The sequence below is a fragment of the Patagioenas fasciata genome, chromosome 1, assembly GCF_037038585.1.
Source record: "Patagioenas fasciata isolate bPatFas1 chromosome 1, bPatFas1.hap1, whole genome shotgun sequence".
NCBI lineage: Eukaryota > Metazoa > Chordata > Aves > Columbiformes > Columbidae > Patagioenas > Patagioenas fasciata.
Genome location: NC_092520.1, coordinates 175,705,065 through 175,731,916, shown reverse-complemented (window position 1 = coordinate 175,731,916; position 26,852 = coordinate 175,705,065). Strand labels below are relative to the sequence as shown.

Sequence of the window (26,852 nt, the reverse complement as noted above, 5' to 3'; positions counted from 1 at the left end):
ACTGCTGTCTACAGCTACCTGAGAGGAGGTTGTAGCACGGAGGGTGTTGGTCTCTTCTCCTATGTAACAAGCAATAGGACAAGAGGAAATGGCCTCAAGTTGTGTCAGGGGAGGTTTAGATTGGATGTTAGGAAAAAATTCTTCACGGAAAGGGTTGTCTAGCACTGGAACAGGCTGCCCAGGCAAGAGGTTGAGTCACACCTGGAGGTGTTTAAAAGATGTGTAAATGAGGTATTTAGGGACATGGTTTAGAGGTGGACTTGACAGTACTAGGTTAACAGTTGGAGTCGATGATTTTAAAGATTGTTTGCAACCAAAACGATTCTATGAGATATTCAAGACCTGAATAGGCACAATATATACCCTAGAAGTAGATTGAAGATAGCAACAGAGAAGATTGAGGGATTGTCATGCTTGTAAAGCTTATCTATTTTCTGTGCTGTTAGGAGCACCAGCTGCTGGGAAGCTCTTTGTGCCTGGTGTTCTCTTACGCTTCAGTTGATGATGAAGGAGGAAAAGGAGAGGGAACCCCAAAGTATTGTTTTGTGTTGCTCTCATGTATTTTTGTCAGTGATAAAAAGCAGAGATTGAGACTTATGCCAAGAACATTAAGTGGTACCCAGTTTTTCAGGTGCAAGCTATTTACAGCTCCAATACAGTATACCTTGCATCTGCAATTTCTCAGTAAGGCATTGAGCTCAAAAGTGTTGCCTGTGTCCCATCACTCTTTTCTAACATTATCTGGCATTATCCATAGTGATGTTATCAAGCGCTACCGCACCACGTGCAGCTCCCAGGATCACCTGCACGTTTCCTTAACTGTCCTGTAACTTGTGGCTTTCAGTGCTGGCTCCATCCCAGATGGTTTGGGGTGGATGGTGGTTTTCTCCTGGTGTGTTCTGGTGACACATGTCCTCCCTGAGTCTCTCTCCATCCCAGAATTGCCCTGTCCATTCAAAGACATGATGAGGGGTCAGTTGATATGTGGTGGCTGCCTTCAGGCAACAGATGGATGGGCCATGCTTGGGATGTGGAGGGGCAAGGGGGTGACTCATAAGCAAAACAAAGTGTTGCTGTCAGAGGCAAGCACCGGCTATAGAACCAGTATAAGGAAACATGATTCAGGAAAAATATAATTAACCTAGATAGGGATCTTGATGCCACAAGATAGTGCTGAAGCCAAGAGCTTCACAGGACTTTTACAAGGACGAAACAGTTGCATGGATAATGAGAATGGCCCATAGTTAAAGGAGTCAGGAAACATTTCTCCTTTGCCGTTTTTCCTTTATCAAAAGAGTGCTGTGACCCCTTTATCCCTAAGGGCTTGAATCAACTGTGAACTGTCACTGTTAGTGAAAAACCTCCCTTTGGAGGCAAGTTATTACACAGTGGATTGCTGTGGGTTTTCCGGTTCCTTTCTCTGAAGCATCTTGTGAATGGCCAAAAGAGAGGAGCTGAGCCTGGTCAAAAATGTCTGGCTTTCCTTTTAGATTCCAAACCTGTCAGAGGCCCCAGACCTTGCTGGGAAAGGTGTTGGCAGTGGGGCTGTGGGAAGGGACAGCAGCAGTGAGGAACGGCCTGGACAGGGGAGGAGAGCATGTGTGTGGGCTCGCTTGTAATTAGGAGATTAGAACTTCAAAATAAGTTAATTAGTAATGAAACTTCAGACTGAAGGATGCAGATTGTGAAGACTGGCTTTGTTAGCAGCTGAAATTAATTACAAGCTCAGGCACGGGGAAAAGGAGGGGGTGAAGGATGCGGGGAGGCATCACCGAAAGAAAGATGATAAACCTGGCTGCAGGCTGTTGCCGTGGTGATGAGAGGCAGTTGCTGTGGTTGACAGTGGTGACACATTGAAGGCAACAGGTACTTCTAATTACCCCCTCCACCGACCCAAGCAGGCAGCAACCCCTCCTGTCTCGAGGTAGGAGATGCTCCAGTTTTCTCCTCGCACTTTCTTCCTCTCCGCCATGGGTTGAATGTGCCTTTTCAGGGTCGCCACCTGCTCTGAAAGGAAAACTGTGGGGCGGCTTTTCCTAATGTCACTTTAATAGCATGGGAGCAGCCAACGATTCAACAGCGTCCTTGGGAAGCCTGGACAAAGCTGGCAAACTTTCAGAGAGCTCACATCCAAAAAAAAAACCCAACAAACAAACCACAAAACAGGAGGAGAAACGAAGTGCAGCTGACCACAGCTTTTTGAGCAAGGAGATCATGGCCTTGCACATCTGGCACAAATTGCAATGTTTTTTTGGGAGTGCTTGCCACAGTTGGCCCAGTCTTGTGCTTTGGGGTCTCACTAGCTACCCAAAGGCACCCTGCAATGGTCTGTGTGGGCTGAGAGGCCACTGCAAGGAGAGTGAGAGGAGTGCAGGGAGCCACGGGAACATCCTGACCACCTGCACATTGCTGCTGCTGAAGCATGTGCACAGAAGCGTAGATCTGTGTACAATAACCCCCTGGCTTCAAGGCCCTGAGCTTGGCTGCAGTTGGAGAGTAGTGCTTCCTGCCTCTGGGTCTCTCGTGTCATGTTTTTCTGAATGATGAAGTAAAGACCCTAGCTTTTAAAACAATTTCCATTTTTCATTTTTTGCATATTAATTTCATCCAGGGCTATTCTAAGCACTGGCTTTGTCCATACCTTTCCTGACTCCCTTATGCAGTGACTTTTGTAGCCGTTCGGCTCAGGCCACACTGAAACTCTTTTGGCCTCTCAAAGAGCATAATTCAGCACTGATCCCTCTGTCAGGGCTTCACTGCTGCTGCCTTTCCAGTAGCTGTCAAAGCACTTGCTGCAAAATGGAGAGGCTGAGAGGGCTGGGAGTGCTCTACCTGGAGAAGAGAAGGCTCAGGGGGATCTCATCCATGTGTGTAAATACCTGATGGGAGAGGCAAAGGAGATCAGACTGCTCAGTGATGCCCAGTGACAGGGTGAGAGGCAACGGGCACAGCCTGAAACACGAGATATCCCATTTAAACATAAGAAAACACTTTTTCACTGTGTAGATAGTCAAATGCTGGAACAGGTTGCCCATACAGGGTCTGATACCTCCATCCTTGGAGATATTCAAAACCCAACTGGATGCGACCCTGAGCAATCAGCTGTAGTTGATGCTACTTCGAGCAGAGAGCTTGGACAAGATGACCTCCAGAGGCCTCCTCCAACCTCAACCATTCTGCATTTCTGTAACTCTGCAAAAGATTAACCAAACAGATCTTGAAAAGTCCAGAAGCGAACAGCAGTCTTACCCCAAAAGCCTATGTGAGCTAGTGAGAACCTCTCCAATTGTTTTCCCAGGCTTTGGATCAGATAACTAAGGAAATGTCTAAGAGAGTGAAAGGCAGAATTTTGAAGTTGTATTGTGGAGACCTCTGAGGGCAAATGTTTTATTTGTGCCCTTTTGGTGTATTTCTTTTAGAAAAGGCCTTTGGTTTTGAAGCCTGTGTTGAGGGTGGACTCCATGTATGTTACTTGGCACAGCACTTGAGATTAATTTAGTGAGGGGTAGTGGTAACGCATTCTTAAAATCACCTCATAGTATGGTTGGCACAGCAGAGCCGGTGCCCTGCTCTTGTCTGATTTTTTGCAACTGAAGGTAGCTTACTGAAAACCATGTGGGGGAGAAGAGAAAGAATTAATATTCTTCTAGATAAGATTGTGAGGGTTAGTCATGAATCACTGTCAGAGAAGGAGAATGGAAGAGTTGCTCAGAATGAGCCGTAGATGTTGAGTGTCTTTCAGAAGTGACCAGAGATACAGGCCGCTCTTTTGGATTCACTTCTGCAGGGACTGAAAATGGCTGCACTCAGTGGGTTGCATTTTAAATGGATAATTCCTGGGCTCTGTTATTTGAAAATATTTTTTTAAATATCTGAAGATGAGAACTGAGCAGATATGTTTGTGAAGTATGTTAAAATACCCAGGGATGATGGTTCTCCCAGAGGCTGGAGGTCCACTCTCATTAGATCTGCATTTTCTGCTTTGCAATGTGAATGACCACTGGAAAGATATCCTGGAAACATGTCCACTTTTAGAACTAAAATACTGTAAATGAGTTCTTGGGTAAGTGTGTATCAGGTCTTAAGACTCCTTCAGGAGGAGAGGGATGATGAAGAGGAGGCAGGTACAGGGTGTGGAGAGCACAGAGAAGGTCACGCAAATACACCGTTTTTATCCTTTTCTGTAATATGTAAATGAAGTGGTGCTTGATGAAATTAAAAGGCAACAAATTAAAAATAAATAGGAGGAAACAATTTTTAATATAAAGTATAATTAGCCAGTGTAGCTCACGGCTGACATCTATTATCGAAGCAGATATTTTAGTAAAATTATCAACAATAGGATTTAAATGAATAAGCAAAGCATCTGCAGGGACACCAATGTAGCTGGGAAAACAATTATAAGGGCTATCAATCCTCATGCTTTAGGGCATAAACAGATCACCAGCTGGGGTCAGAAACACGATTTTCCCCCCATGGTTACTGAATAACTTAATTAGGCACATGGTAGAGTTTTATCCAGCATGGGTAAAAGCTGGAAGCAGAATAACAGATTAGATGGACCATTGACCTGTTCCAATATGGCAACTCTTTATCTCCAAGTTCCTCTCAGAAGAGAAGAGGGAGACTTCTAGCCTTGTGTTGTACCCCCTTCCCAGAAGGGTGATAATCATTAGGCTTCCACAGAGATCTGGCTGTCCATTTTGATTTAGATCCCTAGATCATGGAGATTTCTGTTATGTCTGAGTATAGGCCACCATGGAAAGTCTCTTCCATTTATTTGGAAAGTTCAATAAACTAACAAGGGATGGGACTCAGCAAACCAAAAGGAGAGGAGTAAGCATATGTTTAACAATGGTTTGACTTGTGTATGGTTAGGTCTTTGTGCTACCTCTACTTTCAAAAGAGTTTTGGCTTAATCAAGGAGTGGAGTAGTGAGGAAGTGAAAGGGAAAAACTTAAGAGTGTAATAAATCAGCCTACCAGCAGTTGTTATTTCCCTTAATCTTCCTGTTTTGTCACCCTAAGCCTAGAGCAAGCTTATCTCAGCCATGATGCTTTCACAGAAGTTTTCCTTGACTCTTTTCCACCTGGTTTGAGTGTGTCAGCATGATGGTGATTTTGTTAAACTGTGTTACCCTGGGGATGTACCAGCCATGTGAGGATATGGACTGCCTTTCCGACAGGTGTAAAATCTTGCAGGTAAGACGACTTCCTTTCTGTTGTGATGGTGCCTCAGTCCAAGTCACAAATTTTCACGCATGCTTTCCTTCAGCCTGTGGGCAACACCTTCCCAGGTGGGTTGGCAAGAATGTCCCTGGCAGTAAGAGACCCTGTTGTAAAATGGCAAGAGCTTGCTTCGAGGAGGGGAATGGGGCAAAAGAGAGATAATAAATGAAGTCCACTTGTGACTATGTGATACAGAACAATTACTAACCTTCCTGATCCTATGCAAAAGCAGCAGGGGGTTCCTGATATAGACAGCTACAAAGTACACAGCTCAGAGGTAAGCTAGGGAGAAATAACTAAGATTAGAGCATCCAGGTAGGAAAGAATAGTGACTCCCAATACATTTACTACTCTGCTGAGGAGCAAGGGTACTACTGTGGCATTCAGGCTGCTCAAAGGGAGAAGAAACAAAAGGCATGCCGAGAAAGGCCATGGGTGCATCCAGCCTATGATTGTGCAAGCCGTGCTTGTTGCTGCGCCAAAGAGAAAGCACCAGCAAAGGTTGTCATCTGTAGTGCTGCTGAGGCTGCAGCTTTCAGATATCTGAAGCCTCCATCTGTGATTGGTATGTGCTGTCCAAGCTGTGTGCGAAGCTGCACTATGTCCTCAGCTTAGCCATTTGCAGTGAGGTGATGAGAAATCCTTCCTGGGAGAACTTGGAAGGGGGGTGTTTCGCTGGATAGGTGTGGACCTGCTGGTGCTGAGCCAACATCTCCTTTCAAGTCCATGTAAGCAGCCTCTGAGTCTACATCAATTACTTCTCCCATGGGGAAAAACAAACAAACAACAACAAAAAACCCACCACAAACTATGAAAGCCCCTTGCTTATTCGAGCATCAGGAAGCTCTGATGCCAGGGCTGTATGCAAGAAGCTTTTCTAGTCCCACGTCTAACTATTTTTCAGAAGTATGGAGGTTTGTATTTATCTCATGTTCTGCATTTTAAAGTCCAAGGCTGAGAATGCTTATCAAACGTGCTCTTGGGTTTCTGTTTGGCAGGTATTTGATGATTTCATCTTCATCTTCTTTGCCATGGAAATGGTCTTAAAGATGGTGGCCCTGGGGATCTTTGGCAAGAAGTGTTACCTCGGAGATACCTGGAACCGCCTGGATTTCTTCATTGTCATGGCTGGGTAGGTCAATAGTTTTCTGAGTTTATTTGTTCTGTGTTTGCTAGAGTCTTGCACAGAACAGAGATGGTGTAACTGAGGTGAAAGTTATCAGTCTAGTGCTACTCCAGTACATCTGCTGAACTGGAATCAGACACACTGGGATTAGCAGCCACAGTAGACACAGTCTCTTAGCTCCCCAGCTGATGTGCAGCCATCTATCTCACTCGACTTCAGTAGAGGGTATTGATTTGTACCAGCTGAACAGCTAGACCAGAAACTTTTTTTGTTTTTAAAATGTCTAAGTGGAAGAGGTGTAACCTTTACCAGAACCAAGCCAGCTTCTCTGCTTCCAGCAGCAGCATTTCGAAGATAAGAATGTCATTTTTGTTTCTCTGGGCTTTTTGTCTTTGTATGGCACTGGCCTTACCCATGGTACTATTGGGACAAGTTGACATTTGGCTGTTTTTTACAACAAAGTTGCTATGGTGAAGCTCTGATTTCTCCTCTGCGTGTATGAAGTGGAAAGCCTACCAGGATTTGCCTATTGAATCACAGCAAAATGTCCATCTCTGATACCAGTGAGCATATGCTTTTTTGGAATTTGTCCATTTTCAATTAGATGTAATATTGCTGTTCTCACAGCAAACAAGTAAACGTTTTTTTTGAGAGAAACCCCCTTTATTTCTTCTTCCTCCCAGCAAGGAATTACCTGCATTTGCCGTCACCTGGCAGTGCAGGTTATTACGGACTGAGCCAGCAGTGAGTTTGAGCTCACTTTGTAGGGTTTTCTCTTGTGGTACGGAGCGGCACCGTCTTTATATTTGCTTTTGATACAGTTCTTCTACAGCAAGACTTGAAAGTTATTCCCTCTGGGTAGGCATATAATTGTTTGCTTTTGCGGGGAGCAGAGAATTTTCAGACTCAGTTCAGGTGTAGAAGTTTGAAGGCTCATTCTCAGCCAGCTTGTGCGTGAAAGGAGGACAGGCAGATAGATGAAAGCTGTACCTTTTTCTGAATTAATACACCATGTGTGAGATGGGAAGACCTTTCTTGTGACTGAGCCTGCTCTGATGAGCATCTGATTTAAAATGGCCCAGCACAGGGACTGCAGATTCATCTGGAAACACTAAGTTAAAGCACCTGGTGGTGAGAAAAGCCAGATCATAGCATGTTCTTACCTGCACTCCTACTGGCAAAATTGCTGGTGACTGGATGCGTGTGAAGCAAGAAGAGACCACAGAAGCCTTTGAGGAGGAAAGGGAAGAACAGGTGTGTTTGGAAGAGGGACCTTGGGGCTCGTGGTGCCCCTCTGTGTAGGTGATGTGCTGCAATAGGCTGGGAGGAAGGCTCTGCTCCAGGTGGGCACATGATTGGTGGAGTATGGGATAAAAGGTATGGGAACTGGGGAATGTTGCTCTGCCGGGTGTCCCTGCAAGCATGATACGTGAGTGGTGCTATCTGAAGAAGTAAAGAAATCAGAGGGGCAAAGCTAAATAAAAGAGGGTAAGCTCAAGTGCCTATTCCCTGCAGGAAACAAGTGAAATCCATGCTACCTAGGTGAGAAATGAGTAACCCCCGTTTATGTGTTTCCCTCTGTTGCCATTGCTGGCAGAAATTCAAGGAGAGTCTTTTGTGTATTGATAGCAGTACTAGGAAAAAAGCTCATGTCTGAACTCCTTTCAATGCCAAGGAGTCTTAGAATCAACTCCTTAGATATAAAATAATCAGTGTGAAGGATTTTTCATTTCAGGTCCAAAACTGAAAGAAATTTGTTTCCTGATTTCTATACAACTGTCCTCATGAGGTGTCAGGCTGAAGTGATAGCAATCTCATTAGAATATCTTCTCTCAAAAGACTTCTGCTAAATAAAGGTTTTTCCATTTAGTTATATAGAACTAATGACTATATGATGTATTTTGAGTTATAAAAGCTTGTGGTTATTAATTCATTATTCTTTGAAATTCATTAAAATTGTCTGCACTGTTTTAAATTAAATCTAAAGCTCAAACTTACCCTTACATACAGACTGTAGACTTTTATTTAATCTCAGATTTAAGCCCCAATTTTACCCTGACTAGTCCCGCATCTGGCTTCAGCTTACTATGGGTCCAGATGCTGCCTTACCCTTCTGACTAAGGGAAGACAACCTGCATTAGGTGTTGCATGTTTTTTTCCATGCCAGTGAGTTAGCTATTGATCAGAGGCTAACCAGTTTTCTCTAAGGGCCTTCTTCTTTTCATGGTCCTGGACTCTAATTGCCTGAAAGGAAGGCCATAAATTTGGTTCTCAAGAACAAGTCCATGGTGTTGGGAAATGATGCACTGCCTAGAAGGACATGTCGCTTCTCTCAGCTTCAAGAATATGGACTGTACTTCCCAGCCCCTTCTCTTCACTTCTCCCTTCCCAAATAAACACCAATGAGGCAGTGAAGGCTGGAATAAACTATAGCATGGAAAAACAAAGTACAGGTGAAGGACCATTCTGTCAGGCATTCCTGGGTCACTGAGATATCTCCATCTGGCTAGCTAGCTACATGACAGCATGTTTTCTCAAAGAGGGTAATGACTATGATATTGCCCCAGATGGTGTTTTGGTTACATGAACTATGTATTCAGGCATTCATTTGTAGTTTTCTCTTTGCTTCCTTGGAAAGCCAGAAGCTCTAGTTTTAGTTAGCTGAATTCCCTTGTGTGCCCCTGCCCTGCTTGCCCCTGCTCCCCACGCAACCCAGCAGCTCAAGGAGGAAGACTCCATTGTCACTAAAAATGTTCAGTTTCCATGGCGATAGGAGCTGACATCACCAGAACTTTCTCCCCTCTTGCACACTCCCTCCCCAACCATCTTCAACATGTTTTATTCAGAAAGGATTAGAAAAAAAAACCCAAAACAACAGTCCTAAGTCAATGCTCTCCTTTGTTCCCCTTAGAGCTCCTAAAACTGAAGAAGGTAATTTGGGTTGAAAAGTGCCTATGCCCTTGTGTGCACAAGCAACCAGTGTTGCAGATTCAGTTTGCCAGTGCTCCAGTGCCCAACTACTCGATGGCAACAGGAGGTTGCAGGTTCCCAGACATTTCAAGCAGACTATGCCCATCACCAGCTGTCCTGGTGGGTCTCCCTCTTCCCCTGCATTTGTGATTAGGTTTTGTCGGTTGTCATTTGTTTTCCATGGCAATGGGCGTCTTTGGAGAGCTCGATCTGATAGAACTTCAAAGGGCAGCTTCCTGAAGTTGAGAGCCTACTAAGTTTTGAAAGCTGAGATAATGTGAACATTAATTACATTGGAAACTCAGGCCAGTGTCTCTATATGCATGAATTTAGGAGAAAAATCACATTTCTGGGCTAGTGCTCAACAGCTTTTAAAGTCAGGCAGTTTTCTATCAAAAGAAGAGTGAGCAATTTCTCCTGTTCATTCTACTCCATGAAGCAGTTGTGTTCATGTGTGGCTGGAGATGATGCCACTGTCCATCTGGGAAGGGAGGTGTCCCTTTCGATTACTCTGTCCTGAGGGTCCCCCTGCAAGGACTGAATTAATGCAACTTGCCTGGCCTTGGGGATGTTAATTCCACTGAGGGTGTGTTTGTTCTGCCTCTCTTGAGCGAGGTCTTGCAATTAACAATCTGTGGTGGGAGTTGTGTCTGTCTCTGCCCTCTTCTGTGGCATCCCCACTACATGTTCTGGTGTGCAATTGGCTTGTGTAGATAGGTGGGTAGGTTAAGGGGGAGAGGGCTTCACTACAAGGCCAAGGGGATGATTGTGATGACAAGTGTGTGCTGAGAAGATGTCCAAAACTTTTCCTTAATTACTGGCAGCTTGGAGTCTTGTGGCTGAGGAGAGGCTGGTGTCTTTCAGAGAATGCCCTGTCTTTGCCTTCATTGATCATCACGCTGGCCCTTGCCGTGTAAATATCATAAACTGTGATAAATCCCATCCTAACCTTGCCTTTGATGAGAGGAATGGCATGACTTTTTATATTTTGGCATTTTAGGATGCACTTGCAGTGTTTTTTTTGACAGCTTTTAAAAATGGTGGACATCAGAACAAAACACTACCATGCATAGTTGCTTTAGTGCCTTCCGTGGTAACACATTCTCTATTCCAGCCCGAAATTTCCCTGTTCCTCCAGCCAAGGGTTGCAGTAACCCAGCTAATCAATCACTGTATCTCCCTATCAATTCTTTCAGCTGCTTTCTCCATTGGCTCCGAACGTGGTGGTTTTATTATTTTTTTTCTCTCCCTCTCCTCTGTCTCCTCTTCTGAAAACACAAAATCTCTTCCTATTGGTAGGAACAACAAACTTTGTTTCCGGATATATGCTGTTACATTTGCTCATACTGGAATACATATTATTTGCATTTCTGAAGCAATTCATACTGTTCTATATTGCTGACTTGTCCTCTTCATTTTAATTTCTGTTCTCCCCAAAATATGCTTCAACTGCAAAATCTATCAGTGTTTTTTGCTTTTTTTTTTTTTTTTTAAATTTTTCTCCCAGGTTGTGATAAATAAATAAAGAACAGAATGGCAGGAATTGTGCATGACAGAAGTACATCTGCTCACGAATGAGCCCCCATACTATTGCACGTGAGCTTTATTACCTAGCCAGTTTTTATCTAGCTAATGTATGTCATGATGTTTTCACATCATTCCAGCCATATCAGCATAATTACTTGTGTGAGCCAGACTTGTAATCTCATAAGAAATTATAGCACATTAGTTTGATGATGTGTATTTTTCCTTAAACCTGTGTTGATTATGGTTAATTTTATTATCCACCTTTAATCTGTAATCTATCAAAGCCGCATATTGGCTATTTCATTACTGTACTGTGATCAGCATCAGTCCAGTCAGCCTCCTCAGATCAGAGTTTCTAAAGCACTGGCACAACATCAGAATTTCTCTGACCCTTGGATGCTTTCCCAGTTTTCTGAGACTAATGAAAAGTCATCAGTACTGGTCCAGATCTTTTCTGGCCATCTCTTTTAAAACTCTTGGACATAAATTGTCCAGGGCTGCTTGTCTTAGAATATCCCTGTTTTGGTAGGCACAGGCTAAAATACTTGACCACAGCTGAAGCTGAAACTAGCTCATTAACATCTATGGTAGACATACATCATCTGACCTTCCCCAAAGAACTTTTTTTAATTGAAGTTTTCTGCCTTTTTACACTGTTTGTGACAATTCTGTTTTCTGTTCCAGTGATTAACTTGTACCATTTTATGTGCTCGTTCAATTCTCTTACAGATTTTCTAGAATTTCCATCTCCTCATTTATATTCATTGGTATCAACTACCCCTCTCTTGTTATTACATTGCTGCTTTTGCTTTCATTTATGTTGTACTGTCTTTTTAGCCCGTTCAGCTTTCTTGTTTCTATTGAAGCTTCTTGAATACCTGATAAATATTCCTAAACACCGCTTGATTGTAATCCCCAGTTCATTAATTAAAGGCTTTATCCTGACCGGTTCGATGCATGGCTGTTTCTCTGTGTTTTCAGCTTCATGAATGTGGCCTCTCTAATCCACCAGGTACATCTAGTACTGTTGAAGACCTTAGTAGATTTGTACATAACACATGTAAACAAGTAGTCCTAGCGTTAAGTTGTAAATACTGGGAAACTGTAAGAAGATTTAGGTGTCCTCAACACATGTGGCCCATATTCAACTCTTTCAGATGATTAAGGGGAAGGTTTTTCTGCTGTGAATTACAGACCAATACCAAGGGAGCTAGCTGGCCTGTTTTCCAATATCATGTGGACATACCTAATTTCATTCATAGGATCCTAGGATATTTCGGATTGGAAGTGACCTTGTGAGGTTTCCAGTCTAATTCTTTCACTCAAACTCAGGCTCCTCAGAGTTATCCAGTCAGGTCTTGAAAACCTCCTTAGATGGAGACTGCACCACCTCTCTGCACCCCAGCAAGTCTGAACCTCCTTTCCTGCTTGAATTTATGCCTGTTGAGTCTTGTTCTGCTTTGCACCACTGTAAAGAACCTGTCTCTAGCTCCTTAGTGACCTCTTTGTAGGTACCAAGGTCTTACCAAAATCACCTCCTCTCCAGGTTGAACAAGCCCCCATCCCTCAGCCTCTCCTCACAGGGCAAGTGCCTCAGCCCACTGAGCATCTTGGTGGCTCTCCACTGAACTTACTCCAATTTATCAATGTGTTTCTTGTATTGGGGGGTCCAAACCTGAATTTGTTATAGTGGCCTAACCATGCAAACTGAAGGGGATTAATGCCTTCCTTCATCTAAGGGCTGCACTCCTGTTGGTGCAGCTTGGTGTGCCATTAGCCTTTCTGGCATGGACCATGTGTCCTTTGCTGTCCCGCAGGGTCCACAGGTCCTTTTCAGCAGAGCCATTACCCAACCAGTACTTAGGCAGTGGGTCTGTCCAGCCCAGGTGCAGGACCTGCTATTTGTCTGATGAATTTCAGGAGACTGCTGTCAGCCTATTCTTCTAGCCAGGAGGAATTCTCTGTATGGCAGAAAATTAATCTGTAAGTGTTCATTTCCAAATTGTCACTGATTCCATACTAGAAAATGCCATTTTTGCCAATGTGCTGCTCCCCCTCCCTTTCTGTCCACTTGAGTCTCCCTAGCAAGGTTATAATCATTGATTTTAATATTCCTTTCATGCAGATCTTCCCACCAGGCTTTCTTAATGCCATTTAGGCTGTTCATGCTTGTAAAATGAACAATTTCTATTATTTTTATTACTCAGGCCCCTGGCACTGGTGAATAGACGATACCATTTTTCTCCTCTTTACGTCTTTTAGTGCCTTGATTAGTTTTGTTCTTGATATGGGGGCTCTGTAAGAATTAACTTTTTTCCTAATTTCATCACTTTTTCCCTTTGGTCTTTCGTTTAACAACCTCCTGACTGGTCTATCAGCTCCCTAAAAGCTAATTCTTCATCTAATGAAATACTGGTTAAAGTTTCTCCTTCTCCAGGGGTAGCCCAGTGATCTGCAAGTCTCCTGCCCTATGTGGCTGGCCAAGCCAGCACTTTCTTACCAGATTCCTCCATCATCTCCTTTGCTTGTTGGCCAGGATGGGCCACCAAGGAGCTCAGCTGAATATTTCTTGTCCATCTTCTTCAGAAATTGCCTAGAACCCAATTGCTGTGCTGATATCTTAATTTATTTTCCAAAGCATCCTTTCATTTTGGAGTAGTTATGCAGCCTTTGGAGAGGGTTTTCTGGCATCTTCGTGCAGCTGGAGGCCCCTTTTTGAGCACACCTGGTAGCCCCTTAGCTTGAGCAGAACATTTCTTCTTGCTCCTTGTGCCTTTTGGCTAACTGCTTTTTCAGGAGTGATTTATGAAGCTTCCACACTGGAAACCTGGAAAATATTACTCTCTGCAAACTGAGATTATTATTAATAGTAGTATTTGTGCCTTGTCTCACTAGTAGTTATCAACTGCCCTTGATTTCTGTTTCCCCTAATTCCTGAGCTATTGCTTCCTTTCTTCCATAAACCTATGGTGGTGCTGCTGCCTGAATCCATCCATCCATCCATGCTTTTTTTACTCTGTTCTTGTCTGTGTGTCGGTGCATGTACCTCTGAATGCTGACTCTCTCCTTACTGGAAAGCCACCAGTTTACGCTTACAGCTCCAAATTTGTCCTCCAGGAACTTTCAGCTCAGGGAAGGGGGCTGGCAGCTCTCTGAAGGATGAGAGGTACCAGCCCCCTGCCTCAAATGCCGCCTGCTCCCAGGAAGCAAAATTGGCACCGTGTGGTGCTCTTCTGCGCTGGGAAGGTGCCTTCTAGCCTAAAACACTCCAGTTGGCCTTTATCTCTCGACAGGGAAGTGTGTTTCCAGTCTTCCACTTTCTCTTTGCTTTTAATTAACTATGGTCCTTCGGGGACCTGGCCAGAATTTGCATAGTTATGACTTAAAAATCTCAGACCATTAAATACTTATTAGCTGCAGTGTAAACAGCAGAATGCTCAGAAAATCCTAGTTAGCTAATCTTTGATGCTGAAAGAAAGTTTCTATAAAATTATGGCAAGTTGAAGAAAATTGTAATAAATACCGCAATTAGGTGTTTCAAGCAGTGATCAGATAAAGATGGAAACCAACAAGCAGGAGGCTAAATAGCGTCTTAAGGAAAGGCAGAAATATCAGAATCACAGCCCTCCCCTCTGAACACACATTCACTCTTTCCTCCTTAATGATACTAATTATTTAATTTGCTTTCTCCTAGTAAAACTATCCATAGATGTGGAACATATTGAAATGAAAGGAGTCATCAAAACGAAGTGAATCACACCAGAGGAGAATCAAAACAAGGAGGCAGTGGTACCCTGCATGTGTCATGTGTAGTTCTCAATTATTGCCTCTGATTTTTTTGTCTCCCTAAAAGCTCATTTCCTAACATGTGAAACTTTAGCTTTATTAAAAAAAAAAAAAAAGGGTGACATCAACAGACTTGCAGGACCAAAATGCAGAATGCAGACACCTTGCCCACCCCCCTGCCAACTTTCCCTTAAGGGTTGAAATACAGAGTTCAGAGCCTGCGTTCAGACTCCTGATTCAAAAGTGAGGCCCCGTCGCTCGTCTTCACTCATCTGAGCCTGGCGAGTCCCTCTGGCTTTCTTATCACAGTGTGAAAACCTGCTTATGTCTTTTCGTATCATGTCTCCGAAACTATTAAGAAAGTCTGGCGTTTTCTCTTAGTACACAGTATGGAGAGAAATCTGAGCGTTCAGGGGTGTGAAATAATGACATGGCAGGCAGCAAGGGACCAGTCTCACAGGCTCTGGAAGCTTTCAGCAGCTTTTGCTTGCAGAGCAATTAAAAAAAAGAAATTGTGTTGGTTGCAAGCGGGATGCGATAGTTGCAGGTAATTTTTTAAGAATATTAAGCATCATAGCTGTGGATCTGACTGTGTAATTAGTAATTGATCTGTCACTCCCTGAAGAAATGTATTTTTACTAACAGAATTATAGCCTCTTTAATTTTTTTTTTTTTTAATAAAAGGGAAAAAAGGATGTAATTTTTGTGGTCCTTGTTTTACTAGCAAGGGTTCTTTTTTTTCTTTATTTCTGTCTTTCAGCTTTTATGTCAGCGGAGTTGTCTTTTTGCAGTGTGATGAGCTCTAAAAGAGATAAGCAGGACTACTTAGCTGAGTACACTGTGGTTTGCAGAGCAATTTAAAGGCCGACTGTGTAACGTCTGGCCACATCCCCTATGATGTTATTCCATCTTTTCTATGGTAGGTGTTGAAAGGAGTTCAGCTCATTTTGAAGCCTGGCCCCAGAGGCACGGAACTCTGCAGAATATGTGCAAGTGCCTGCATGGCTTGCTCTTCAAACGTCTATCGAGCAAGTTGATAGCAGGTTCAGCGCTGGGGGCTGCGTGGCAACCCTGTACCTCCTGCACCGTGGGGCAACCCATGTCCGTATAGCACAAGATCAGGTCCAAGTAACCCGTCAGTTGAGAGCTGGAGCATCCATGAAGACACCACTTTTAAGGAGAGTCTGTAGGTGACCACAGCCCTGATGCATCCTGGGGGCTGCATGTGCTCAGCACACCCCATGGGGACCAATACCCTGTGCTGCGTGGAGCCCCTGCCCATCCCCATTGCACTGGTAAAGGTGGTTCCTTCTTGCAGCTGTGAGCAAATGAGAGCATAAACCTCAACACAACTCTCTGAGCAGGGAAAAGGGGACATCTAGAAAGAGTTGTTAACTTCTGCTATAACCCTGGGGACCTTTGTTGGTATATGACTATGTGGCTTGCTCACAGCTGCAAGAAGGAACAACCTTTATCAGTGAAATGGGGATGGGCAAGGGCTTCAGCCATAGAGTAAAAGGGCTGGTGTGGTGCAGAAATCTTAAAAAATAGGTCCTGCCTGAGTGCCCTGCAGTTCTGGGGCTGGCAATAGCTTGTTTGCATATGCTGCGTGTTTTTTCTCTCCCCTGGTGCGTGTCCTGTAGCTGCAGACTGGGGGTGGAAGCGGTAGCCCTGCTCTCTCGCCCGGCGTCTGGGCAGGCCTTGTCAGAATCTCCTGGCTCTGATTCTGACATCTCCAGATGGGTTTGTAAGAGATGGATTCTCCCTATACTGGTGCCTGCCTGCTTACAGCTTGCTTTGTGTACAAGTTAGGGCACGTCCAGCCTCACCAGGGCTGACAGGAGGTATCTTGAATGCTATACATGCCCCATGCTCTAATGTTCAGCTGTGTGCTCTTCTTCTTGCCTCTTTGCCATTACTCCAACACTGATGATCTCCACTCTCCAGGCAGTTATGGGTACCAATAAATGGATTTTGCTGGTTACCTTCTCTTTTTTGCACACCACAGATTCAACTAAGAGAGCCTCTGGAGGGAGCCTGGCCAGCCCTGTTCTCCATGTCCCCTGCCCTCTGGCCACAGAGGGTGAGACTGGGTGGACCTAGCAATACAAAGGCTTTTTAACTTCCTTTCATCAGAACAGCTCATGAATATAAGAGAGGAGATATGGGACCATTGGAGCATGTTGCCTAGTGAGAAGACCAGCTTTACTCCTTCTTTTCATTGCAGCTGCAGTCTTTGAAGCCAGAGAAGAAGCAGTGAGACTTTCCTTTCATCCTGGTGTGTACTACAGAGGTGGGAAAATTTAAGGGTAAACTGGTGTCCCATCACCACCGCACAAAACTGCAGGTGGGAGATTTGAGCTGCAGGATCCTTCCCTTCCACACAGCTCACATATTAGGGGGCACCTTGGCAAATGGAGAGACATTAGCTTCAACTTGTGTTGCCAATATCTGAGTTAAAAACTCAAATGGGAAGAACATATTTTCCTAATGATTCCTGTATTCTGGATCTTTGAAGTGATAGAAATGCCACTTTGTGGAATTTGATGGCCATATCAGGGAGCTGAGGACAGAAGGACATATTATTGTACACAGAAGGCATTGGTTAAATCACATCTAGTCATGGTATAGGTACACATTCAGGCTTAGACCTCTGGTATAGCTGGGAAGCTGAAGAAATTTGGGGCAGAAAGAAACCTCTTCTGCCTCAGTCACCCCAGGTGCTCATAGATGCAAGGACCAAATAAAAATCCACAGGCAGGAAAATCTTCATTTTTCACACTAACAAGCCTGAAATTACAGCTAGGAAGTCACAGCCATGAAGTTTCTGGCTTCAGTGCAAACCCCAAATTTATTTGACAAAGAAATATTAATTGATTAGACTGCAGTTAACTAGATTTCAGTTGGAAACCCCTATCAGAGAAGGTGAATTAGACAGCTTTTGAATTTGACAAAATCATATTGGCTTTGTGTCATAAGAAAAGTACTGTGTCGGTATTTTTCATGAATGCTTTCAGAATACACTTTAAATATTATTTTTGCCTGCTAATTTTCAGCAAATAGAAGTTCAAGAGCTAAGATTAGGAAAGTTAAGAGGTATTTAATAAAGGTCTAAGGACCTGTAAATATGAAGAGGTAAATGGTAATGTTTGAACTGTTTTAATAATGGATTTTATCTAATCTAACTGGAAGGAAGCTGCCAGCCAGGCACTGCACAAGTACGTTATCTTGGGTCACAGGTACAACAAGGTAAAGTCTGAATTTTCTGAACTTCTTAATGGTTTTCATATTCTTGCTATGTCTATTTTAAATAGTTTTTATTCCTCCATCCTGCTGGTCAGTCTGCATCCCCCCTGTTTCTTCAGGATGAACCCCATGGTGATGAACTCAGGTTCCCCTGTCCCATTTTCCACCACGTCAGCATTCTTACCATGCGTCAGCCTTGAGCTGTATGGTGCAGGGACAGTGCATGTGTCAATCCCTTCTCTTTCCAGAAGAATTTCATGTGGAAAGTTTTGAAGAAGAAAATCTCTAGCGAGGGAAGAAGAATTACTGTATAAATTCAATTATCTTGACAGCTCAGTGCTCAAATTTCATCACAGATCAGGAGTTTCTCTCCGATTTAGCATAGTTCCAGCATCCTAACCTGCCCCTGCACTCATCTACCCACGCCAGAGGCCGCAAAATACTTTAGTGGTGCCAGAAATGAGGTGACATTTCTCTTGGGAGAGATGTGTTCCCCCACGTCCCATCACGATAAGGGGAAAGGGCAGTGCACAACCAGCAGAAGCTTTTTTCCTCACATTCTGGGCTTTGTCTGCCTATCTTTGCACCTTAAAGAAACTAAGGCTTTTACAAACAAAACCCGCTTCAAGCAGCCAAGAAAGAGAACTAAATGATAGGTGATCAGGTGGTGGGAGCTACCCTTGCTCATGGCACTGAGCTGCTACAAAGCAAGGACAAGGAACCTGGAAAGCTCCTGGAGTTTGAGAAGGCAACTGTTTTGTACGAGCTTTAGCATTGCCATGCTCTTGGTTTATGAGCACTGAGCAAACACCTTGTTCCTCAGGTTGCTGGTGCAATAACAATCCGAGCACTGAAGATCAGGTGCCTGTCTGGGTGTCCAAATAAGCACCGTGCACCTAATCCACCATCACAAGATCTTGAGACAAGGATGGCAGAAATGCGAACCTCCTGACATAAATCTGCTGCCAGTTTCAGTCTGATTGCTTTTTGTGACTTGCCTCTTTGCCTCTGTCAACGTGTCACCAGCTCCACCTGAGGTACGGCCCAAACTTAGAGGGTTATATGTATAGTGTTTCCAGGCAGTGGGGAGCAGGGCTGGCTGGAGAAAGATAAGAGCAAAACCAGCTGAACTGGCAATTCCTGAAATGCTACAGATCTCCAGAGACTCCAGTAGAGTTGCTTAGAGAACTCATTTCTTTAGGGAAAGGAGGCAACTTTTGGATTCATTGGTTATACGTACAAAGAAAATGGGTTTTTTTACTGTTAATCAGTGGAGTTTTGTTTCACCCTAGTCACCTGCTGTCCATGACTGTATGGACATGCTACCCTTGTGCAAAGGGTGAATGTAACCCGATGCTGAAGCCATCTCTAGGAATGAAAGAGAACAAACATCTCTAATGCAAAATTGCATTGGAATTGTGTTGAAGGTGTTTTGGGTATGATTTATGTGACTACAATAGGCATAACTCATCCACAGGGATTTAAGCATCCTGGATGTGTCTCTGTTATTACAGCCAAGACCAGGAGGCCTCAGGAAGAACCATCGGCAGAAGGGATCTGCTAAGCGAGCAGAAGCCCTGGGGCCTGCTAGGGCAGAGCTTGTTTTTGTTAGAAGTTGCTCTCTGAAAAATTTAACAGTTGCCCTTCTCTGACCCCTCCTTGAGAACAGCCTGCTGTTCTCAGTGTCAGAGCGATTGACTGGTTGGCAGTTTTTTCCTAGCTAAACTGGAACGTGAACACAACGAATCTGCAGCAACTGAGCAGAAGGCTGGTTTGCCGGCTTTAGGAACTGCACAGTTCCAGCTAAGGTAACATTCATCTTGTTCCAAAATGACCCATGCTCTCTGCTTGATTGTTACTTTACTAGTGACGTGTTGTCTGTGCCATATAGGTGGAAAGCTCATTCCACTTAGGAGAGGGCAGCAGCGTGCACCTGGCTAAGGTGACTCCCACTGTAATACCAGCAATGTGCTTGGAGCTGCAAGAGAACAAGACTCAGATGGTTTGTAAATGAAGGTTGTGTTTTTAAATGAGTTCTGTGTACCTAAATCTAAGAAAAGATGTCACCTCTTCCCACTGATTTCTTCTTGGCCCTAGCTCTGTGCTGTTCCCCTGTGTGCTTAGTTTCTGTGAGGGTCACAGTGTTCTTCGGGACTTCTCATTTGGCCACTTGCAGTTCAGAAAAGACCACTTTTTGAAATGAAACATATTTTTGGGTTATTTACTTATATGGCATCTAATAGAGTGTGCTTCAGGTTGTTCTGCTACTGCTCAAAAGTACTACTTTTGGCTTCGGAGGTCTGACCTCAACCAAGTGCTCAAGGAGTCATGTTTTTTTAGAAGAGGAAAGTAAGTTCTGTGAGACTTTACCAAGCTTGGAGGCCTTTACATATTTGTGCATCTCCCTACTCCCTATAGCAGGCTGCAGCACAGGGACTTCTTTGGTTATGAAGCTGCCTCTACGTGTCAAGTGTTTGAGCTGTGAAGCGATGTTAGCCCACATCCTGGGAGCAATGCAGCCATGTCCATATGGTGCTTTACCCGTAACCGTAATTCCAAAGTTTCAGCAGGTCTGTCTAATTCTGGAGCAACAACACGCTGATGACGCAATCTTACTTTATGCTTTTGTACTAAGGTTGATCAGTGCTTACTCAAAGTCCTTGGCACTGTGTTCATTTGCGCCATGCAGGTCCTTTGTGAGATGCCATGTAGTCATGTCTCTGCGTTTATATCCATGTGCATTCTTCCTCCTTTCATACCCACTTCCCAGCTTCATCTGACTCTGGATCCTAAGCCCGTGTCTGTCACTAATGCTTTCTGTATCTATAGGCTATCTAAGTATTGCTGCTTGGTTTGGGGTTAGGGGTTTTTTTTTTGTGTGTGTGTGGTGTTGGGTTTTTTTTGTGTGTGTGTGTTGGTTGTTTTGTTTTTGTTTGGTTTTTTTGGTGGTTTTTTGGTGGGTTGTTTTGTTTTTTGTGGGTGTGACTTGATTATCTGCATGAAATTCCCCTTCTCTCCTTCTGCACTCAGCGTATGTGGAACTGACAGCTCCAGGAGGTAAATGAATGCTACTGCATTTCAGAGGAAGAATTATTTCATGCAATTACCCTAAAAGTACATGAGAGAACAGAGTGAAAGGAATGAGGGAGAGAAAGAGAGCATGAAAGAGAATAATCACAACACTTCGACAGGTTTACCCCATTGTGTTTGAAAATCTATCACTCTGACAAGTCTCCTTTGTGAAACGCACAGACATATAACTAGACATTTGCTCTTCAAGGTCCTTTTGAGTGAAGAGGGCAATCGATAGAAGGATCAGTCTGTTTCATTCACGTTTCACTGAAGTCTTCTCCCTGATACTTCTTACGGACTGGTTGTACCCCATTTCCCTCGTGACGTCTCGCTTACGCTCTCTGATTCCCTCCTTGGTGGTTCCTGAGCAGAGGGATTTGGGTGGACTTTAGGTTACTGGACTACTGGTTTGTGAGTCTTTCTATATAAATTATATTGTTTGGGTTTGAGAAAGAGTGCAGTAACAAAAAGCTGTGTCCCCTGGTCGCTCCCCTGACTGTGCTAGTGTTTCACCTGACAGCTTTGTCACCCTCTTGGTCTCCTCTGCACATCAGGGTCACACCAGGGAAGCTGGTGACAACAGCCCATATCTTCCTGGAGGCCATATGCACCTGTGTTCACTAAAACATGCAAAACACTTTGAGATCCTCAGGTAGAAATTGCTGGCTGTGGTAGGTGGTTAGTACAATCTATTAATAGTTTCTTGTCATGCTTTCCAAGAGGCAGGCAGGTTACTGGACATTTTGCCATACTGGGAGAAGAGAAGGGATACTGAGCCAGGTCACTTTTTTTCACCTACACCTGCTGCTCTTGTAGTAAAGCCAATGTGTTAGTCATAGTGATTTGCACTTGGAGGTTATTTAGGGAGCATGCTGTTGGGTTAGGAAAGCTAAGGTCTAGCATATATCCTAAAATTAGGCTTTTCCCCTTTCGGTTGTTGTCAGAAAGGAGTGATTCACAGCTATGGGAGAAGCCTTCCCACCTAGCTGAAGCAGTTACCACTTAGGGTAGAGAGTTTGCTTCGACGTGAGGTAAAACAAGCTAGCTGAAGCTGCCTCCAGGGACCTCATTCTGCACAGTGAGATGAAGGGAGCATGGGGAGCACCCCGCTGCACTGCAGGTAATGCTTGGCAAAACCGGCTACGCAGCACCCCTCCTCCTGGCCTCATGAGAAATGTCCACCCTGCATGTGTGCCCTCAGCCAGGAGAACACACTCCTTGTTGGGGCATCTTCTTGCAGCCCCTTCCCCTCCGATGGGGTGCAGCTCCTGACCTGCATCCTCATGGCATGTGCTCTCACCACTCACTACTTTGCTGCTGTCCCATGAACAGGCTACATTTTCCACAAGAAGCTGTGGGCTCTGATCCTGCAGGGCTCAGGAGGCTTCAGCTTTGCTCTGAGGGCTCCCAAAGGCTCAGTCCTCTTGAGTTCCAGAAATACTTCGATGGAGAAACAACAGCTCTGTGACTCAAGCCAAAATTTTGCATTGTTTTAACCCATTTTTTTTCCCCCTCCCTTTCTGCAGGATGGTGGAATACTCCCTGGATCTTCAAAACATTAACTTGTCTGCAATCCGTACTGTCCGTGTCCTCAGACCCCTGAAAGCTATCAACCGTGTGCCTAGTAAGTCATGATTCCCTCTCATGCCCCCTCTACTTGGGTCATGGGGAGTATGTGGTCAGTAATGTTGTGTGTGGTGGGTTTTTCCAGGCTGGGTTCAAGTGCGAACTGAGTGCAAGTTACTGCATGGTGTGTACAGGCTTTTCCTCATCGTGCGCCCAAAATGTGTTGTTGGATAGGCAGGAAAACTACAGTCTCTCAGCATATCTGCCCTGGTCATCCTTCTTGCAGGGCCATGCTGATGGCTCTGAAGCTGAACAATGTGCAGTAAATGCTTTTTTTCATGCTCTTACTGAAGGACATCACAGATTTGGTAACATCTGCAGCCTCAAAAAGGGATGTGTGTGTGGTCTGGAGAGGTGCAAGCTGGGGGAAGCAGGGAGAATATGTTTGCTTAGGCTTTCACATGCTCTTCCAGAGCCTGTCATCTGAAAATTTTTCAGCCCATTACTGCTCAGGGGTGTGTGGCACCAGCTAGTTTTTTCTCTCCGTCTCACCCTGTGCTTTGTACTCCCTCTTTTGTGCTGACTATCCCCGCTGTGAGCTGGCGTGTCTGTATGAGCTGGGCTGCACGCTACTGGGCCCAGGGCTGCACGCGAGCCTGGAGGTGTCAGCAGCCGAACTGCTGCTCGCAGGCGCCGCTCATGTCTGAGTCACCGTCCCCAGCTCCGGTCTGCCTGCAAACCAGAGAGGGGCTGCAGCCTTGGGACATGTGCCACGCACACACGCTGCCGCCACATGCTCTGTTCTGGTGGCTCTTCCACAACCCTCGTTTCCTTCCTTCCTAAAGGATGGGGACAAGACCAGCCTCTTTGCTGTGCTTTACAGCTCTTATTGGTGCTGAATTGTTTCTTCCCTCTTCCTCTGCCTCTTTTTAAAAGACTGTTTCTCAAGTCAGTGTTGTTCTCTCTGCAGCCTTGGAGTGTGTAAGCAGGTGTTGACATCATTTACCTGCAGGAAACATTGATGAAAGTGGCTTGGGATTCCCAGTGGTTTTATCTGGGCGCATGGAAGTGAACTGGTTGGATGCTGTTGGGGTCAGGGTGTTGCAAAAGCGTTGAACTTGGTCTGCTGTGTCACTCTGATGTTTCTGGCTCCCCCTGTGCAAAGGCAGCAGCTGCCACATGCAGCCCTGCGAGACTTCAGACGTTTCTTCCGCAAGTTTTTCTGTCTTTCAGACTGGCAGGAAGTCTCTTTGCTCTTCCCCATAATCTCCCTAAGCAGGCTGTCTGCAGTGGCTAAGACCTTGCCAGAGCTCTCCTAATCCTTCTCTTGAGCTCAGATGCTCCTTTTTATTTTCCAGATCTGAGGAAGTTTGTGCAGTTGACCTCCCAGTCTGCATCACATGTTTTGCTTTGTGCCAAAGTCACTTTTGTGATGCCACCTATTTATTGAACATGCTGTGGAGGTGGATTTCAGGGTTGCTGGCTCCATGCAAAGCCCTTCTAGAAAGGGCTCTTGTCCCTCTTTCTGGGTGCATTTTTGTATCTGGTCAATAGCCAGCAGCAGAGGGTGCTGAAAGGTGTGATGGAGGAACTAAGGCACAGTTCTGTGTGCCCAACATGGCAGGAGGGCACCAGGGAGAGGAGCAGCTGGTTTGGGCACTGAGCATACGCCCAGGCGTATAACAGGTCTGTCATGGGGTGATAAAGATGGGAGCTGAGCACCACCTTTTGGCTACCAACTACCAGCAGAACAATTCCCCCAGCCTCCCTCCTCTCTGCTCCTTTTCCGGGGTGGGGAGGGCTAGGAGCCCCCCACAGTCCTGTCTGTGGGCACACACAGCAGTGAGGGGGGCACCTCTTCTGCGAGGGGGTGGCCTGGAAGTCGTACATGACGGCCTGACCTCTCCTGGGAGGTGAATAATCAGCTGTGCGAGGGCAGCACCATCCTCATGTTATGCAGCCCCCTTTTCTCCCTGCTTCATTAAGAGTCCCATGAGTCTGTACTTGAAGACCCTTCTAGGGCTGATCCTTGTCGTCAGGATAGACTTAACCTTGGTAGCAGGTGGGAACATCTTGAACAACATTCAATTGTCCCCTGCAGATGTCTGCCACGTTAATTACTGTACACTGGCAGTCAGGATCAAAGCCTGACTGACGAAACCTCAAGACCTTGTTTTATTCCTATTTACTGGCTGGAATAGCTGGAGTTTCCCCCCCCCCCGCCTCAGTAAGAGCTGTCCCGGGAGGAGCAGTGTGAGTGGCATCAGAACTGGCCTATCAGGGACCTGCTCCATCTATGCAGAGGCACCAGGGACACTTCTGATCATCTCGCCTGACCTTCACAGAGCACAGGCCCTTGAATTTCCCATGACTGTGCCAGTTGTGATGCTGTCTGTCTGCTCCTTTTATCGGTATAAAACTCCACCTGTGTGAAATTGATGCTGTTTTAATTTCCACTCTGTGGTTAAACCTTTATGTATCTTTATCACATAAATCTGTGGTTATGCGCAGAGAACACTTTGGAAGAAAGACATCCTGCCATTAATCAGAAAAAATAATAAAAAGAAATCGGATTCCACGGGAGAGGAATCACTGACTTGAGAGTTGAAAACTGGCAAAAAGGCTGTAAACAAAGGATTGTGATAAATGGGAATGAGCTGTGTTGGAAGAAGGTGCTTAGTGGGGCACAGCAAACATAATTAATGGGACCTTTGGCCACAAATCTTTTTTTAATGTCTTTTTAAAGTTCTTCATTACTGAGCTGAAGCAAGAGGAAAGCCCATTAGTGACAAGTACTGATGGTACAAAACTGGAGGTGTTGCAGGTGCTACCAAAGAAAGAGGAAATAAGACAGTGGGAGGCAGAGGAAGACTGAAGTCTTGGTGGGATTGTGAGATATTTGGGAAGGAGCAGGGGGGTTAATCCCAAAGGCAGGTATTTGATAATATTCAAAAGGCTGCGATGGGACAATGTGGCCCAGCATCCAGTGGTGGCCATTTCAAAGGCTTCCACGTGGGCACCCAGGTAGGGACTGATTTTCACAGAGAAGTCTGGCCTTGGGGACTGAATAATGGCAGTTTATTATCAGGAGAATGGACAAAGTGATTAGGAACCTGAGTGATTACTGCATGAGGAGAAGAGTGCTGAAGTGGTCTGTGTGGTTAGATTATTTAATGACCAAAGAACAGTAATGCTCTAACAATCAGCCACTGCTTGAAAAGTCTACATACTAAAGTGAGAAATGTCTGAAGACATTTGAGAGAAATTTCGTACTACATGAAGCAAAAAAAAATAGAAGCTATGCTAGAAGATTAGGAGGGGGGAAATTCAGAATTGACTCTAAGGAAACAGTAGCAACATGGTAAAGGAAGAAGTATCACCAGTTAAATAAGTGAAATAAAATTATTTTGTATTCTTGGCAGGTGGGCAAGGCTGGAGTTTAAATATCCAAATTGCATACATCTAAATTCTGCTTGCTTGTACTCATTGTTAATGTGTTACTGAAAGCCCTTCCTTAGAGTGAGATTTTGTGAGGCTTTGAAACAATATTCCACAAGGAACTAAGAAATGCTATTCGTGTATATAGTGTGTATAGTGTGAAGTGTGTATAGTCTAAAGGATGCATAGATTCTCTGACCTGAATCGTGACAGAAGAAGAAAAGGATATCCATTGTAACCAAAAGGTGGCAAATGTCCATTAAGGTGTAAGTTCTTCACCCAGCTGGTAATTAGGCTGTAAAACTCACTGCTGTGGGAAGTCCTTAGAGCCCCAAATCAAATAAGAGGCACTGTGTAAGTAGAGTAAATAAAATGGGATTACCCAAGGGATGAGAGCTCACATGGAGACACTTCTGGATTTCAAACCTCCTTGCTTCAAGGTTAGAGCTGATCCTTAGCTACTTGTTATCTACAATTGATTGCATTTCTTGCAATTCTCAGCGGGATGTGCTACTGAGTATTTTTGGTTTTCACTTCTGGATCAAGAAGTCTGTGGCTCTGCCCTGTCTGATCATTCCTCTATTCACGTGTCATCTTTGAAGTGTACTAGAGAAAACATGAGGCACCCTAGTTTGGTAATAAATATCACACCTTCACAGTATTCCCACCTATCTCTTGCATTCCTAACAGCAGCCCCAGGGTTTAGTTTGAAAACGCATGAAACAAAAAAATTAGAGATTCTTCTGGTCCTATTACCATGTGATTAAATTCTGTGGTGGTGAGCTGATGTGATAAGCCCCAAACAAGTCTAAAGAGGAAAAAAAAAGACCCTCCAGGCCTCTGTCAGAGGTAGCTACTTTCTGCTCTGGGCATGTCTGTGTCCTGAGCCTGGA

General features: G+C 44.6%; 1 protein-coding gene across 2 annotated transcripts in view; it reads left to right on the top strand.

Moving 5' to 3' along the window:
* The first annotated feature begins 5,105 nt into the window (after positions 1-5,105).
* The window catches only part of CACNA1I (calcium voltage-gated channel subunit alpha1 I), an 88,444-nt gene continuing 66,697 nt past the window's right edge, over positions 5,106-26,852 (top strand). For both annotated transcript variants that reach the window (XM_071801651.1, XM_065837465.2), the window contains exons 1-3: positions 5,106-5,201; positions 6,227-6,360; positions 22,482-22,579. In XM_071801651.1, the coding sequence (XP_071657752.1) occupies positions 5,109-5,201; positions 6,227-6,360; positions 22,482-22,579 (325 nt within the window). In that variant the 5' untranslated portion in view covers positions 5,106-5,108. The remainder of the gene's footprint in view (positions 5,202-6,226; positions 6,361-22,481; positions 22,580-26,852) is intronic.